Below are 17,857 nucleotides of genomic sequence, written 5' to 3'. Positions count from 1 at the left end.
GTGTGTGTGTGTGAAAGGAAGACTCCAGAAAAGGGACTAGTGAATCTGAAAACAGGCTTTATTTCTTTCAAAATGCCCAGAGGTTCACCTGCTTCCTTTCTTTTCTCTAAGTGTGGGTCAGGGAGCAGCAGCACCCGTATCACCTGTGAGCCAGAAATGTAGCATCTCAGACCTTACCCTGGAAAAGCTGAATCAAAATCTGCATTTTTCATGAGATCCCCATGGGATTCACATGCACATTATAATTTGAGAAGCCCTGCTTTAGGTCACATAAACATGCCTCCTTCCCCATCCCCTCCTATGTTCCAATCCAAATGATTTAGCATGGTTTGAGTAAGTGTGCTCTGTGGGGGTCATATCATATCAGGCTTTAGGCTGGCCTTGGGGTCCTGATTGTGGAGTAAGAGAGAACTAGCTGAGGGCACTGAGGTAACACCTATTCACAGGTTTGAATGGGTGACTTCACAGGAGGGGGACCTTAAAGGCACATTAAGTCTGTGAGGAATCAACTGTAATCAATATTTCATTCTAATGATGGAGCTTATTCTGGGTTTTACTTAGGACTTGGCTCATTGGGGTTGGACGGCAAAATGAGCTAGGAGTCAATGACCAGCTGTGTGCTTTCGTTCTGCTGCCAGTGGAGTGGGGCTGATAAGCTCTTTACTGTGGTGTTGTGAAAGGGGTGAGGTAACGTGTAGTTCTGTGAGAAGAGCTTGTCAAAGGCCGTGTGACCAGCTTGGCTTCTGGGTTCAAACTGATGCAGTAGGAGAAGGCTAAACAGAATCCTGTGCTGAAACATTACTGGCAGTGTCTCCATTCTAAAGATATTTGTGGGAAGTGAAATCACCTATAGTAATTAATTTGATTAGGAGAGTCTGTGTTTATTTAATTTATTTTAATTTTTTTTAATGTTCATTTATTTTTGAGAGAGAGAGAGACAGAGTGCAAGCAGGGCAGGGGCAGAGAGAGAGAGACAGAATCCGAAGCAGGCTCCAGGTTCTGAGCTGTCAGCACAGAGCCTGATGCAGGGGCTCAATCTCACAAACCACAAGATCATGACCTGAGCCGAAGTCAGATGCTTAACCCACTGACCCACCCAGGCACTCCAGGATAGTCTGTATTTAAATCACTGTGTTCGTTAGAGCATTAACTCTGGTGGGAGACCATTTGACTCCAGCTTGACTACTTGCCAGATGAATAACCTTGGATAAGTTATTTAACTGCATCAAGTCTTAGTTTCTTTGCCTGTGGAATAGGGGCATAGCTTTTCCTGTGATGGTCCAGAGCTTCAATAAGATAACACATGCAAAGGGGTTGCTCAGTGCTTGGACCAGAACAGGTTCTTCATAAAAGTTTATTTCTAAAGCAGCAGAGCAGTGGCAGTAAGAGGCTCAGGGTCCTTGCAGTTTGCCAATAAAAGGCTGGAGGGGTGGGGTGACATCATACTTCCTTTGCCTTGTCAAGAAATTATTTTCTTGGGCTACCTTATCTACTGACAACATTTCTGCCAAGACTCTTGCTCATCCCAACTTCCAGGGAGTGGGTACAAGCTTTAACCAAGCTCGATCAAGTATTTATTGTGTGCCTATGACACGTTCACTACCGGGGCACTATGCAGAACACACACACACACACACACACACACTCACTCACTCACTCACTCACTCACACATATATACACACAGTATTAAGACATATTCTTAATGCAGATATCCATGTGGGAGGGTAAATCGCATACTTAAAACATTGGAGAAAGCATTTTCAATAGCAGTTATTTCTCTAGTTGGTTGATGGGGTACAGCAGTGAACAAAACAGATGAAATCGCTGCTAATGGTTTACCAAGGGCAGTGTGTTGGGAAGCAGTCTTCCCTGGCAGGACACCCAGGAATTTTTCTCTGAGTTGGTGGTGCATGGTGATGATAAAAAGCACACTGGCTTTTTGTAGGTTTAAGTAGTGTTTTTAAGTTCCCAACAGACAATGCATTTCCTTATTGCCTGTTCCTGGGGTGAGCTGTTCCCCTGCCTTCACTCTTGATGCTCCACTGCTGTCATTCTGCTGTAGTGGGAAAAGAAAGACAATGGCATATGTCAGAATAATGGCAGAATTTAGTGTAAAGTCATTCAGTAAGATGAAGAAAAATAAGCATTAGAAGGTGAAGGAATAGGAAAAGGGGATAGGGAGGCCATTATTTTTGATTGGGTGGTCAGGAAAGCCATCTTTAAATATATGAATATATATATATATATGTGTGTGTATATATATATACACATATATATATATATAACAGGTTATATATATATAACATGTTACATATATATAACATATTTATGGTCATATGTTGTATAAAAAATCAGTCATTCATATTTATTAAGTACCAACTCTGTACCAAGCACTGTGCTGAGTTGAGATCACTGTGCAATAGAGTTTAAGAGAAGGCGCAGTTGGTGTGTGAAGGCACTAGGGGAGTCATCAAAGAAAACTGGGGATTGGATTGTGAGTAATCCCAGCTGGGCATTCACATGAAGCCCATGTCTCAATACTGTATTTCCCACGCAGTGCCTGGTATAGTCATGAGCACATAGTAGCCACTCAATAAAAACTTGGTCAAGCCTGGTTACAATCTGAGAGAAATATTGGCTGCTTTGGGCACAGTATGCAGTTGTCATGGATATACATATAATCTCACCAGCTGGAAAGAAGAGTCTATTTTGCACTCCCTCCTTCAGTTTGCATAGCATTCAACCCCCAGGAGACCATATTTATCCATATATCCTCCCAAACACAGAAACAAATTATATATCTGAGAAGAGGAGATTTAGAAGGCAAATTATTCATTTTTCATTAGTAGCTAAGAATCTCTTGATTATTACAACTATCTCCTACAGAAGGTGGAGACAAAGATGGCCACTGAAGGAGTGATCCATGATTCTGTTACTTTCCAAGTCCACTTCATGGAAATTACTTTAGCATAATAGGCAAATTCAGAACACAAAGGCCAGAACAGTCTAATATGCATGACTGGGTGTAAAGAGGAGATTAACAGCTCATTAACAGTCCCAAACAAAAGTATTTTTCTTAAAGTTAACTATTGCCTTTGTTTTAACAATTTGCTCAGTTTCAGAGGTAGCTGTCATTAATTCTTCCTTCAGATTCTCTTAAAAGGACTGTAAAATTTTTCTCAATACTATAAAATGCATCAAGCATGGAATGCAATGAAATAAAGGAGTAGCTGTGGTGAGTTTTGGAAGGGAGAGTAAACTGTAAGGAAAGCATTAAAAAACTTCAATGTTTTCATCTTGAAACCATCACCATATGTTGCTGCCACTCAACACAGGGACCTTTGATTCTCCATGCCTGTATTCCTACATAAAATATTCCATGCCATATTTCTTGAGTGAATTGATAATTTACTTCCGATTTTTAATTTTTATTAACGTTATTAAATTTGGTGGTGCCACTAATGTAGAGGTAACAACTGCCTAGAATCTTGAATGTGGAATTGTGAAATCACAGAGCCAATCAAAAAATTTAATTTATAAATCTATAGAAGTGATACATGTGCAGAATTTAAGAAGTCAAATAGAACTGTGGGTATATGGCTTATAATGAAAATCAGCAATCCTCTGCCCTAGTTTTCACCATGTTTCTGAGTCTGGCTCTCCTAGAGGCAGATACTTTCCAACTCTTTTAGAGATTTCTACCACTTTATATCTGAATGGTGTTGTATATTGCTATTCTTGCTTTATGTATTTTAGAACTTAATATCATCTTCAGGGAGGATTTAACTTTCTTATACCACATCTGACATCCACTTCTAGCACCAGCCTCCCAATATCATAAAGTTGTATAAAATTTTTGGTTAGGTCAGTAGCCAGGGCTTACATTATTATCACTACGTGTTCACATATTATTTATTACAATTATATTTTCTTTCTTGAACTTATTGTTTTTCTCAAACCTAGTCTTGTTTTCATGATTTTCTTGACTTTGAATATAACTATCATTAATTCTTCCCACAAATTCTCTGAAGAGAATTGCCAAATTCCTCCCAGTATTAAAACACATCAATTCCTTTTCTCCCTAAAGAAATTTCTCAGATGATCTTTGCCATTACTGACTTTTTTGTTCTATCAATTTGTACTACCTATTTCTATCAACTGATAAGAGAGGGATGTTAAAATCTCTATGATTGTACAATTATTTGTTTCTCCTTTTATTTCTGCAAATTCTGCTTCATGTATTTTGAAGCTATTAAAGAAACAATCATGATTGCTATGGCTTCTTTTTAAAAAAAAAATGTTAATGTTTATTTATTTTTGAGAGAGGCAGAGACAAAGCATGAGTGGGAGAGGGGCAGAGAGACAGGGAGACACAGGCTCCTGTGTCCGAAACATGCTCCAGGCTCTGAGCTTGTCAGCAAAGAGCCCGACGCGGGGCTCGAACTCATGAACTGTGAGATCATGACCTGAACCAAAGTCAGACCCACTTAACCGACTGAGCCACCCAGGTGCCCCTGCTATGCCTTCTTAATGAAAGAACTATTACTGTGGAATGAGCCTCTTTATTTTTAGTAGTGCTCTTTATTATGAAGTCTATTTTACCTATTATCCATGAAGTCACTTCTGCCTTCTCATACACTTTTTTCTCCATTAATTTTCAACTTACCTGAGTGTTTATATTTAAAGTGTTTCTTGCAGGCAACATAAAGTTGGGTCTTGCTTTTTAAAAACCCATTCTTACAATCTCTACCTTTTATTGGAGTCGTTAATCCATTAACATTTAATGCAATTATTGATGATGTATTTAATTTTGCAATTTTATTATTTGTCTTCTTTTTATCCATTTCTTATTTCTTTGTAACTACTTTCCTACTGTATTAGAATTCCATTTTATCTTCTGACCTTACCTATATACTTCTTTGAATCATTTAAATTTTCATTGCCTACTTAGAGTTAATTAATTAATATTGTACCACTTTACATAAAATGTAGAAACCTTCAACTGTATAATTCTATTTTACCCCCGACTCCCTTCCTCTATGCTATAGTTATCATAAGTGTTACACTTTCATACATTATAAATGCTACAAGATAATGTCATAATTTTTGCTTTAAATAGTCCTACGTATCTTAAAGAAACTGAGAAAAAATGATTTTTTTATTTAGATATATATTTTTTTTTATTCTCTACATTCCTTCCTAAAGTTTCAAGTTTCCATCTGATATCATTTTCCTTTAGCCTTAAATAATGTCTTTAACATTTCTTATTGTGCATGCCTATTCATGGTTTTACCTAAATTTTTTTTAATCTGAAAATGTCTTTATTTTGCTTTTATTCTTGAAGGATATTTTCATCATATTTGAAATTCTAGATGGTCAGTTTTGATTTTCTCCAGCACTTTAAAGATACTGTTGTACTGTCTTCTTGCCTCTGGAGATTTTGATGAGAAGTCATTGGTCATTTGCATCACTGTTACTCTACATGTAATATGTTTTTTTCTGGTTACTTTTGAAAGTTTCTCTTTATTTTTGCTTTACACTGATTTGACTCTGATGACCTATGTGTGGTTTTCTCTATATATCTTGCTTAGGATTTGTCGATCTTCTTGAACCTATAAATTTATGTCCTTTGCAAAATTTGGGAAGGTTTTGGTCACTATATCTTTAATTATTTTTCTGTTATGTCCTCTCCATGGTTCATGAATCTTTTTCTCTCCCTTTTTAAATTCATTTCTCCCTCTCTGTTCTTTAGGTTGGATCATCCCTGTTGATTTTCTTCAAGTTATTCTGTTACACCACCTAGGGATTTTTTCATTTTCTATTTTCATTTCTAAATATTTTCAATTCTAGAATTTCCATTTAGTTCTTTTTTAGTTTCTATTTATTGGCTAAGATTTTGTATTTTTTATTCTTTTTTTTTTTTAACGTTTATTTTTCAGACAGAGAGAGACACAGCATGAACGGGGGAGGGGCAGAGAGAGAGGGAAACACAGAATCTGAAGCAGGCTCCAGGCTCTGAGCCATCAGCCCAGAGCCTGACGCGGGGCTCGAACCCGCGGACCGCGAGATCGTGACCTGAGCGAAGTCGGACGCTTAACCGACTGAGCCACCCAGGCGCCCCTGTATTTTTTATTCTTTACAAACACATTATCCTCTCCTCCATTAGGCTTAGTTGTAACAGCTGTTTTTATAATAGCTGCTGCTAAAATCTGGATTTGTGTGCTAATCCAATATCTGAATCATCTCTGGGTTGGTGTCTTATAATTGTTCTTTTCCTCAAGGCTAGGCCATATTTTCTTGGTTCTTTGTTTGTTGAGTAATTCTTAATTGTATTCTGGAAATTGTGAATGTCTGGCTTTTTTTTTTTCTTTTTACATTCCTCTAAAAAGTATATATACTTTTGCTTTCCAAGTGGTTACTTTCTTTAAACTCAAATATAAACTCTGTCTCCTGTGCAGCAGCTCAAATATTTGTTCAGTTATTTTATTTTATTTTATTTTATTTTATTTTATTTTATTTTTTGTCTTGTTTTGTTTTGTTTTTGGTTGGACTGTGTATAGTCAGCCCCATACATTGATGGCTCAGGAGTCAGCCAGACATTTGGCCAGAGTTTTTATACAGAATCTAGGGTTTCTCCTCTCTGAATCTCTTTTCCCCAAGATTTCCCTTTCACTTTAAGCAGCTGTTTGCCTCCAACTCTGTTCTCTGGTTCTTTAGGTCAGAAAGTGTGTGTTTCTATCAGAGTTTTAGCTGTTCTGTGATTCTGCTGTCAACTGGGTCTGAGGCTAAAAGCTGTAAATAAGTGATTTACCTTATGCTATTTCCTTCATCCAAGTTTCAGTGTCCCTCCAGAATCTTCTTGCTTTTGACCACTTTCCAGTGTTTTCAGGCAGATTGTTTTTTGTTTTGTTTTGTTTTGTGTTGTTGTTGTTGTTTTAAATTTTTCAGAGTTCACAGTTTTTATTTATGGAAGGGTCAGGTCTGGTAGGAGCTCCAGTCATATGAGAAGCAGAAGAGCTTTTTGCGGATTTTTTTTTTTTTTTTTTTGCATCCCTTCTTTATCTATTTGCTTGTTCTTTGTGTTTAATGTTAAAGGTTTCTGGAAACGTCTAGTCCTTCATCTTTTGTTCCTGTGTAAGACGTTCTGTTTGCAAACCATTATTTTCAAAGGATGCGTTTCATCATAGAGTGATCAAGTGGGGATTGGCTATGTTGCGGGGGGGGGTAACTTCAAAATATCCTTTTTTCCCTTGAGGTCATTCAACTTTTCTGGGGAACAATCTTTCAATTTCCTATGGTAGGAAATCTGCTCGGATGCTTACAAAGTCAAGTTGAAGAAGGCTCTCAGGGTTCGGTATTTAGACTTTTAATGAATCCTTCCATTTTTAGCTCAGTAGTTTTACAATCTCCCTGGATCTGTTTCTTCAGAGAGTAAAACTTTCCAACTTGCGTTGCAGTGATGGAGGTAGTTGTCTGGATGTAGAGGTTGGGAAAGCTACTCTTAGGATCCAACCATTCTTTAATCAAGGTTTCAATCAATTCTTTTGTTTTCAGCTCCACCTTCAGCCTGAACTCAGAGGTTCCTGGTGACTCCAATGTCTTGGGCTTTTCTGAAGTTGTATTAAAATTGGATAACTTCTTGTTGGCTCCTATGTCCCTTCTGCCATCCCCAGGCAGTCTTGTTTTTGCCTTTTCCATTCTACTAATTCGAGTTACCATCCATCCTACTTCAGTGTGCCACAATGTTATTAAAATATAGTCTTGTTGTACACTCTCTCTGCACATGTACTCTATGTCCTTTTGTGTTTATGCCTCTTTATTCCTTTACTTTCATTTTTGGTGGCATTTTTGGAGGAAGGTGGTGTTTTTGTTTTTGTTTTTTTTTAATTTTTTTTTCAACGTTTTTTATTTATTTTTGGGACAGAGAGAGACAGAGCATGAACGGGGGAGGGGCAGAGAGAGAGGGAGACACAGAATCGGAAACAGGCTCCAGGCTCCGAGCCATCAGCCCAGAGCCCGACGCGGGGCTCGAACTCACGGACCGCGAGATCGTGACCTGGCTGACGTCGGACGCTTAACCGACCACGCCACCCAGGCGCCCCGGAAGGTGGTGTTTTTGGAGGAAGGTTTTCTGTTACTCATAAAGAGTGAATAAATTATAAAAGACTAATTTGAGGAGAAAGCCTAACTTTTCTTTTTTTTTAATGTTTATTTATTTTGAGAGAGAGAGAGAGAGAGAGCGTGCAATCAGGGGCGGGGGCAGAGGGAGAATCCCAAGCAGGCTCTGTGCTGTCAGTGTAGAGCCCGATGTGGGGCTCAATCTTAGAAACCGTGAGATCATGACTTGAGCTGAAATTAAGAGTCAGACGCTTAACCAACTGAGCCACTCGGGTGCCCCGAAAACCTAACTTTTCTAATAAATAATAAAAACAGACTTTTCATTGTAGGAGGTTGAAATCTTAACCAACCAAGAAAAACACGATAGCTTACTCTTCCAGCAGGAGAATCAAGTAGAGGGTGGTAGTGCTTATGAACGACTTAGAATCATGGAGTTTCTGAGCCATAAGGGACTTGTAGGTTTTTTGGAACAGAAGATTTCACACTTTTTTAGTGGTGGTACTCATTTTTTTCTTAAATGAAATTTTACTTGCACCTCAATATATAAAACAAAAAGTTATGATTTTTTTCCCCCAGGCATTTAAATTTTTTCTTTTGTAAAATCACTGAGCTCATTCCAATCTCTTTGGGATTTCCCAGAGCACAGATGGAAAACCATTGCTTTAGTGGTGACATTTCACAGCGCTTTAGCCTAAACAGTATGCTCAACCTTCTCTCTGGTATAAGAGCTTCAAGAACGTTAAGAAGCCAACAATACGGTTAATTAAACTGTATTGAGCATGCACTACATTTGGGGGTAATTATGTTATGGGTTTTACACATAGTATCTCATTTAATTCTCAACAGTGTTATGAGGAAGGCATGATGATTATTTCCACATGGTAGGTGAGGAAACGGAGACTAAGGTCTTGTTTATGAACACACAGCTAGGAAGTGGAAGAGCTGGGACCCAAACCCAGGTCTGTCTGACTCAAAGCCCATTTCCTTAACACATGACACCAGGCATGGCCTGGTGGGCTTTGGTCCCCATGGTGCACTGTGTGTTGTACCCAGCGGTGCCTCCCATTTGTGGCCAGGGTATAATGACCGCACAGGTTACAACAAAAAGCAATGCATGTCTCTAATCCTCAGGCAAGGGCAGCTTCCGGATACTCCACCTTATTCTGCGTCAGACTCCTGTTCTCCTCCGCAGATCAAAGGTGAGTGCCATCTGCCTCGCGCACGCCTTGCAGCGTCCCTCTTCTTGGACTCTGGGTGGTCAGAAAGAGAGCTCTTCTCACCTGTGTGTTCCCCCAGGTGCATGCTGCCCAGCGGTGAGACCTGCAGCCGGGAGGACTCCAGCTACTTTTCTCCACTCCGCGGCTGCACCTGACTCGCTGCCTGCGCAGCTGCCGCAGAGCTCGCGTGAAATGAGCAACTCTGCCCGCACCCACAGCGGCGTCCACAACTGCTATCCAGGCTCCGGTCATCTTACGACCCCCCCGGACCATTGCGTGTCCTGCCGTCCGGGGATAAGCCGTTCTTACCATCAGCAGCCTCTGTGCCACAGCCCTGGGTAAAGGGCAAGATATTTAGTTATGAAAGACCTCAGAGCAGCCAGCACCCCCCGCAGTGCCGGTAAAGAATGAACAGTGGCGTTCTCTCTCCAGGAGATGGCGGTGTTGAGACATATATCAGACACGGCAAGGCCCCCAGCGCTCTCGGCTTTAGGCCGTCTTTTAACTAAAAACCCGCTAAACCCAAAGTCCTCGTTGGATGGAAAGTGAAAATGTCAGAAATAGAGAGAGACATTCTGAGTGATGGAGAAAGCACTATTTACATTTGTAGTCTCAGCTAGAATACGCAAGTAATTTGTGAATTAACACATAGAGTCCTCAGATAAATATTAAGCATGAACTAATATGCGTTTTAATTTTCTCTCTTTTCCTTCTTCTCCTCCTTTTCTTCTTTTATTCTTTCTTCTGAATCTACAGAATGGCAAGGAGAGTAGAGGTCATCAAAAATTGTGGTGAAATTCCATGTGAAAAAAAAATGTCAGGTGTAAAATGGATACATATTTTATATACTTATATTTATAAGTATACTATAACACTGTCTTGTCTATACTGTATTTATATATAAGTTCATATACTATATTTTAACTTCTCTGTCTCAATATCTTCTCTGCCTTTGGAAACATTGGCAGTTTATTTTTCAGGTAGGTGAGTCTCTGATCCATTGGATATTGGGAAACTAAGTTTCAGACTCGCGGGTTTCTGGAACAGAAGCTTGCTCTTTCCACTCATGCACAACCTAGTGTTGCACACCAGTAGGGCTCAAGGAATCTTAGCTAACTGGAATTAGTCTTAAGAAGTCTGAGAGAAGACACCTGGGAAATTGAATCTGATTTAACGTAACATGGAGAGCACAAACTCCTAACCTGCATTTTGGGTTCTTGATTTTAGAGCCTCGTTGCCACCAACCAAGAAGAGGAAGTGCACACAGGCGCTGGAGGACTCCGGGGACCATCAAGTGTGGGCCCACCGCTCCAGACCAAGTGAGCCAACCCGGGGCCCATCTCTGCTCTCGCCATTAAGACGGGGATTTTGACCAGTCTTGCAGTAGCCCTACAGGATGATTTTCTCTCTCCTAGAAGGGCAAGGATAGGAGTTTCTTTCTTTCCTTTTGACATACAGTTTCATGCAGTCTTCGGTGGGGTCATGTAGGTGCTTCTCTCCTAGGAAGAGGTGCCATTGTCTCTCTCTTTGGTGGAGATGAAATGCCGGTCCTTTCAATTTTAGGGGCAAGGTTCTGATTCAGTAGGCTTGAGGTGGGGTCTGAGATTCTGCCGTCCGAACAGGCTTTCAGTGTTGCCTGCTCGTGGAGGGTACTCTGAGAAGCAGACTTGGGAAGATTTCTCCAGTGGGGCAGGAAGGTAGAGAGCTGAGCTCCTCTAGCATCTGCTTCAGGTTAGCGGCTCCCAAGTAGGTCTTTGAAATTTTGTAAGATCATTTGCGAAGTCTTTCAGCAGACTCATATGATGCCCAAGTGGTGAGACTACCTTATTTTTGCCTTCTACAATATGTGACACATCGTGTTTCAAGCTTAGAGACCTTTTCAAGTTATGAACAAATTGGGGATTTGGAGTCTGAAGCCTTGAGCTTTCAGAAGAAATGCTATGGCACTTATCGGGTGAAAGGAAAATGCTCCATGCCAATTCTGTTAGCCCTGGTAAATAATCAGATGTAGGCAATGTGAATAGAACCCCGGATTCAGGGTACATCTCTTTTATTCCAACATGCAACAGCTTGACGGGAAGGTCAAGATTTCTGTCTTCCAGCTCTCCCTCCCACTATTGTCCCCCAGTTCCAGAGGTTTATACTGCCCTGAAAGGGATGTGGTGGCTTCCTCACCTGCTTGAGTTGCTGCCTTTGTCTTTCACAGCCATATGACAAGTGCTGGTCTTCTGTGCCCATGGAGCCTGCTGGTGCTTTCAGGGATGGCTGGCCTCCGCTCCAGCATGGGCTGGAGGGTCCTTCAGCCAAGGCCCACACGGGGCCATTCCCTGGGAGTGCTGTGGCAGAACTGTGCTGGGTATTGGGCCCTTGCATGAACCAAACCTGTCACTGCCTTTTCTTTCACATGGATCCACCCTGGCCAGCAGGGTGCTTGGTTTTTCTTATTCAACGCTTGAGACACAAAAGGCTAAAGTCTCCTTTCTGGATAATATAGAGCTCACCATCCACCTTCCTGTGCAAAGCTTACTCTAATTTCTTCAAGAGTCCTTGCATCTAGCCTGCAGCCCCTTTGTGATCCTCAAACATAAAAGGCTGAGTGAATTTCTAGCCAGACGAGGGAACCATCTGTTCACTTCCACAGATGCACCAGCTCACTGAGAGGACTGGGCAAGCCACCCAAACCTCCCCAGCGTTTCCTCATCAAACCAGATTGCTGCTCAAATCATCCTGGCTGTCTCAGAGTTAAGCCCCATCCTGTGATGATTTTCTGCTGCCTGTCTCTGGAGAGGCCATTGATTTTTCACCATCTCCAGAGAAAATCATAGAAGAGTAACTGAAATGTCTCAACAGATAGGAAATCTTGAATCCCGTGTTTAAGTCCTATTCCAACAAAGGTCACTGAAAAGCTGACTAAAGATAATTGGCCCCAGACAACTGGGACAGAATGTAAATGAACAGGTGCCCAGGGCTGGAAAAAAAAAAAAAAGACAAAAATCCAAATGCCATGTTTTCCTTACAGCTTATATTTGTAGCAGAAGTTTTCTAGTAGAGAACTCATAGTTGGTGTGGCAGAGGCCGAGGGTGCTTACAAAGTTCCTGGGGAAATGGTACAAGGGCAGAGGAAGAAGGAGCTTATGCGAGTCTTATTAGGCAGGAATTTTGATGGGAAGAGATGTTCTAAATCAATCTAGTGACCGTCTCCTGAGCGGTTTATTTTGCCCAAGGGGTTCCAAGATCCCCATTTATAGGGCTCACGGTGTAGACTCACTGGTTTGCTGTGGGCAGATGTGAAATGTTGCTTAGAGAGAAAGCAGCTGGGGGATAGGCTCTTGCTAGCTGGTTCCAGCCTCACATGGCCTAGATCCCAAATATGAGGGGGTTCTGCTTCCATCTGATCTGAACCCCAACTATGAGAGGATTCATTGACTCACGTAGTTTGGACCTCAAATACAAAAGGACTTTTCAGCCCCAGAGTTATGGCCTTTGGCTCCCAGTGAGAGGTGCACTGGCTGAATTCACACTGGAGAGTCAGAAAAAGTATCTGTCTTGTCTCCTCAGCAGTTGGGGACTTTCTGAGCCTGACTTTTCTTGATTGCCAAATGAGAATCATAATTTCTACTTCACCCATTTCTAAGATTTTTTTTTTAAGTAATGTAGAAAAGAATATTTTGAAAGGCATTAAAATGCAAATATGAGTTTTTCCAAAAGGGTTGGGACTTGGGCAGTTTGCTGCCTTCACACTCCTATTTCTCTTCTGCTACATTTTCTCGAGAAATCCTCGCTGTAGCATGAAAAGAAGAGGGTGGTTTGAATCCTGTCTCTTCCACTTACCAGCTGTGACTCTGGGCAAGCTATTTCAGGTCTTTGAACCCCAGTTGCTGCACTTGTTAAATGAGATTAGGAATCCTTACTTCAGTTTGGCCGCACCTACAAAAGCATATCCTGTGACCCAGTAATTCCACTGCCAGGACTGTGTCTAACAGGAATGTGTACATATGCCCACGAAAAGACATTCACAAAAAAATAACCACAGCGGCATTACTTATAATAACCACAAACTGAAAATAACCCAAATGGCTGTCAAAGGCAGGATAAATTGTGGTATAGTCATACAGGGGAGTACTTACTCTACAGGCATGGGAATAAACAAAACGCCTGCCATTTGCAACAATATGTATATGAGTGAATCTCATAAACATGATATTGGGCAAAAGAAGCCAACACACAGGAATACGTACCATATTATTCCATTTCTATGAGCTCCTCTATGGTATGAGGTGTCAGACTAGTGATTTGTCTTGGGTAGGGGAAAGTAGTAACCGCAAGGGGGCATGAAGGTGTCTTCTAGAGTCCTGGACGTGTCCTATTTCCGGGCCTACTGATAGTTACCCGGTATAATTCACTTTATTAGAAAGTATCAAATTGTGTACTAATGGTCTGTGTATTCTTCTTTATGTATATTAGACTTCAACGAAGAAAGGTTATTGAAGAAAAGGCGTTCTTACTTTGAAGACTGGGTGAGAAACTGTGTCAAGTGTCTTGATACAGACAGGACACGGGAGTAGTAGACATTATTATTAGTGTGAGTAATAGTAAGTCCCAGTATTGGGCTCAGGCTTGTGCCTGGCATTTCAGTGTGGGCCTGGGGTCCCTGGATGTCACCAGCGGATGGCCAGCTCCCAGGGAAGCCATGACTGTGTTGGTGTTGTTAGAGTGACTGCCCCTTAGCTTTGCTGCTATAATGGGAAAAGGCAGGAACTGCTGTTACCCTTGACCTGGCCACCATGCCTGAGTGGGAAAGGGCCCACGTTAGCTGATACTCAGGCACTCGGTGTTAGTTATTTCACATCGGATAGAATTACCACAGAGGCCAAGAATGAAGTATTCCTCAAGGCTTCTTGGGAATAACTGAGTCATCTGAGCCAAAACAAGTGCGGGTGGTGACGACAGTGCCACTAACATTAACCAAAAGCGCCATAGTTTACATCCTTGCTAGCGACAGGCCCTGTGCTCAGCACCTACAGTCATAACTCATTGCGTTATGAGTGAATCTCATCACACAGTGAGCCCGGGAGGTTTCATACTGTTGCCTCCATTTTGTAGATGAAGAAACTGAAGCCCAGAGAGCTGAACCCATTTTCCTAGATTGTACAGCTATGAAATGCACAGTTGTGCCTCAAGCCCAGGCCCATCTGATTTCAGACTCCAAGCTCCTGAACTTCCTTTACCCTCTGTCCCTTGTAGGAGAGAGGAAGCAAAGAAGGAAGAACTGGTTTCTCCTCTTCTCTGAATTTGGTATAAGCAGGAGAACCGTGGAAGGTTTTTGTTTGTCCGTTTGTTTTAAAAAGTTTTTAGGTCTGGTAACTTTTGGAGGAGTGATGGCATGAGGAGGTCCTTGCATTGCTGACCCCCTGTAGTCTTAGCCGAGGTGGCGGGGGTAGGGGGGAAGGTTTTCATGATTCTGAGAAATCTTTTCAAAATGGTTGGTCACAAAAACTGGAAAAAAAAAAAAGAATGTTTTGCTTAGGTGACGTGTTAATAGGGACACCCCAAGAAAACACGTTTTGTATGACATTTGAGATGAAAGACAACCTGAAGCAGTGTGTTGTTTATTTATGTGAGCAAGTCTGCAGTGCAAGTATAAAGAAAGAAAGTTAGGTAGGTGAGTGAAAGAAAACCCTGCATTTTCTAAGCTCTGGGCTAAGTGCACGCTCCCCAGGAGCCCATGTTGTGTTTCTCTGTTGTTGCTTACAGCCTGCACCTGATCTTATGAATGCCCACTATTTCCCTTTCACTCCTGATGTCAGGCATGAGTGATATTAGGGGAGTTAAAAGAAAAACAGAAAACGTACCAATAGAATTTACATAAAAAGTATCTGAGGTTGAACCACACGGTCTGGAAGCATACTCAAATTAAGACAAACAATTTACAAGGATTATGCAAAAATAGTAGCTCGTGTATGTGAAATTGCTGTTATTTTAACATACAAAAGTGGCAATTTCATATCGTCAATACTACATACGGTATTTTGTTACTTTATCTTGGCATTAGCTTCTGAGTGCACTTGTACTATGGTATTCTCTCTGCTTGCGTGATGTTGCAAGATGGGCAAGACATCTGTTTTAATTTCTATTGTGCAGTTGAGGGAAGTAAGACACTAAGTGAATAAATAGCTCCTCTAAGCTCAGAAAGCTAGTGCCACAAGGGACCCGTAACAGAGTAGAATGTATGGGTTGCAATTAACAAAAACAAAGAAACAAACGACAAAACCGCCACACCTCAAACTGCCTTAAGGAAAAAACAAACCAAAAAACAAAACTGGAGGATTTATTGGCTCCTATAACTCAAGAGTTTAGAATTGGATCCCAGAACTCAAATCACGCCATCAAAACTGGGCGCCCTTCGTTCTCAACTCTGTGTTCTGCTGCTGTGGGGCTTCATTCCTAAACATTCCCAAAATGGTGCCGGCAGCTCTTGGGGTTATATCTCAGAGGTTTAAAGCTCGTGGAAAAGAGTCGGCATCTTTGAACCCCTGTCCGCTGAAGTGCAGAAGTGCACTGTGCTTGGATAGGATTGGGCCATGAGCCTACCTGATGGAATTATTGATGCAAGTAGTGAATGTTGTGTTTTAACTGATCCGGTCTGGGTCCCCATACCCTCCTCTGACTGGGAGTAGGCTTCCCTGGAGCCACGTTGGCTGGAAGTGGCTATGCAGGAAGTAGGGTAGACAGATACTGAGGGCAAAATATCCCAAGTACCATTGCATCTTAGAGGTCACTGACCCCAAATTGCTCTTTTTGCAGATGAGGAAACAAGGCTAGCCACACGTCTCCTGCCTCCCAACACTTGTTACTTCCCACGTGCTCACTCTACCTCATCCATGGCCAGTTCATTGGCTCCCTGCAGCTGTCTGCGAATCTAGGAAAAACAGCCTTGGAGGAAGGATCTAACATGCCGATTTCTTTGCAGTGACAAATAGGAGTCACAGCAGTGAAGTGCAAGACTACGACGGTGAGGGACAGAACATGATGCCTGTGGACCAGTGTTCTCCTACTCTGAAGTGGCAGCCGTATCAAAGTGTTCCTTGGCACAGTTTGTTAAATGGTCATTACGAGAAACTGTAAGTGGCCCAGGGATGCCTGGTGCTGTGCTGGAGAGTGAGGGAAGGAAGGCAGTGCTAATCTTCAGGACTAAATCCAAGTATTTGGGCTTTGATGCCACTCCTGATTGAATAGGATGGGCCAATGAGAAAGCGTGCTTTACTCCTTATGTTTTGCGTTCCAACTAGTGAATAGTTGAGACATGGATTTCTGGCCGTTAGGACTCCAAGCTTAAAATTCTAACTCATTATAATTTGCCCACTAAATGATGGAGGGAGAGCGAATCTTTCTGAGATCAATACCCAGTTCACCTAAATGCTGGAAAATGGAGATTTCCCAAATCAGTAACATTTAACCCTGCAGTTAATTTAAAATTCCATAAAATACTGTTTTAGGGGGCCACATTAAATTGCTAGCTGGTGACACCCCTACTTCCCCAATATTTATGCTGTGAATCAGTATTGTCAAGTTCATTGGCAACATCTACTGAAGCAGTCACAGTTGGTGGTGGCTTTGTAGTAAGAGACTGAAAGTAAAACATAGAAAATATCTTCAAACTGGAAAAATTTTCATCCTAATCTTGTGACATTATAGTTTCAGGAAATAAATGTGAACGTACATATTATTACTCTTAAACATCCTCTGAGCCTTCTCCTTATTCCTGAGGATATGTCACCCACTTAAGTCTTCTAGAATTTTTAAGATTAAAAACGCCTTCTTGAATAAACCTAAAACAATGTTAATGGATAAAGAATGGGATTTTCAAGTAATACATATAATATGAAATAAGAAATTTTGGTCTACAAACAAGGGCCTTTGTGGTATTTTCCAAATTCAAATATAGCTTATTTAAGAGCAAAACTTATCACTAGGACTTTCATGTTGGATGAACTAGAAGGAAGAAATCTTTTCCTTCAAGCAAATTCTAAGGACTTAAACAGACTTTGGGAGTTGGTATGTTGAATGGGAGGCAGAAAGAAGCAAATTGCTAATTGTATCATTGAACTGTCACAACTTTTGTCTTTGCCACTGAGTGCAATTAGAAAAAGAAAGGAAGGGTCCATAGGTCTTGGTTTTGAGTCTTAGTCCGCATTTAGTTATCCTTTGGGGAGTATTTCATAGGCTTTCCTAAATATGAGTACCAAGGTATGAAACCTCAACTTCTTGAGGTAACTTCTCTTTCTTCTCACTTGAGTAGATTTTTTTTTTTTTAATTTTTTTTTTCAACGTTTTTTTATTTATTTTTGGGACAGAGAGAGACAGAGCATGAACGGGGGAGGGGCAGAGAGAGAGGGAGACACAGAATCGGAAACAGGCTCCAGGCTCCGAGCCATCAGCCCAGAGCCTGACGCGGGGCTCGAACTCACGGACCGCGAGATCGTGACCTGGCTGAAGTCGGACGCTTAACCGACTGCGCCAC

The 17,857-nt window shown here is 41.4% G+C and overlaps 1 protein-coding gene across 4 annotated transcripts in view; it reads left to right on the top strand.

The window, feature by feature from the left end:
• Positions 1-17,857, top strand: part of MYRFL (myelin regulatory factor like) — a 125,435-nt gene that overhangs the window by 42,068 nt on the left and 65,510 nt on the right. For all 4 annotated transcript variants that reach the window (XM_058682142.1, XM_058682141.1, XM_058682140.1 and 1 more), the window contains exons 3-6: positions 9,251-9,318; positions 9,416-9,674; positions 10,564-10,655; positions 16,307-16,457. In XM_058682142.1, coding sequence (XP_058538125.1) covers positions 9,251-9,318; positions 9,416-9,674; positions 10,564-10,655; positions 16,307-16,457 — 570 coding nt within the window. The remainder of the gene's footprint in view (positions 1-9,250; positions 9,319-9,415; positions 9,675-10,563; positions 10,656-16,306; positions 16,458-17,857) is intronic.

The sequence above is a fragment of the Neofelis nebulosa genome, chromosome 8 (assembly GCF_028018385.1).
Source record: "Neofelis nebulosa isolate mNeoNeb1 chromosome 8, mNeoNeb1.pri, whole genome shotgun sequence".
NCBI lineage: Eukaryota > Metazoa > Chordata > Mammalia > Carnivora > Felidae > Neofelis > Neofelis nebulosa.
This window is presented reverse-complemented; position numbering and strand designations above follow the sequence as displayed.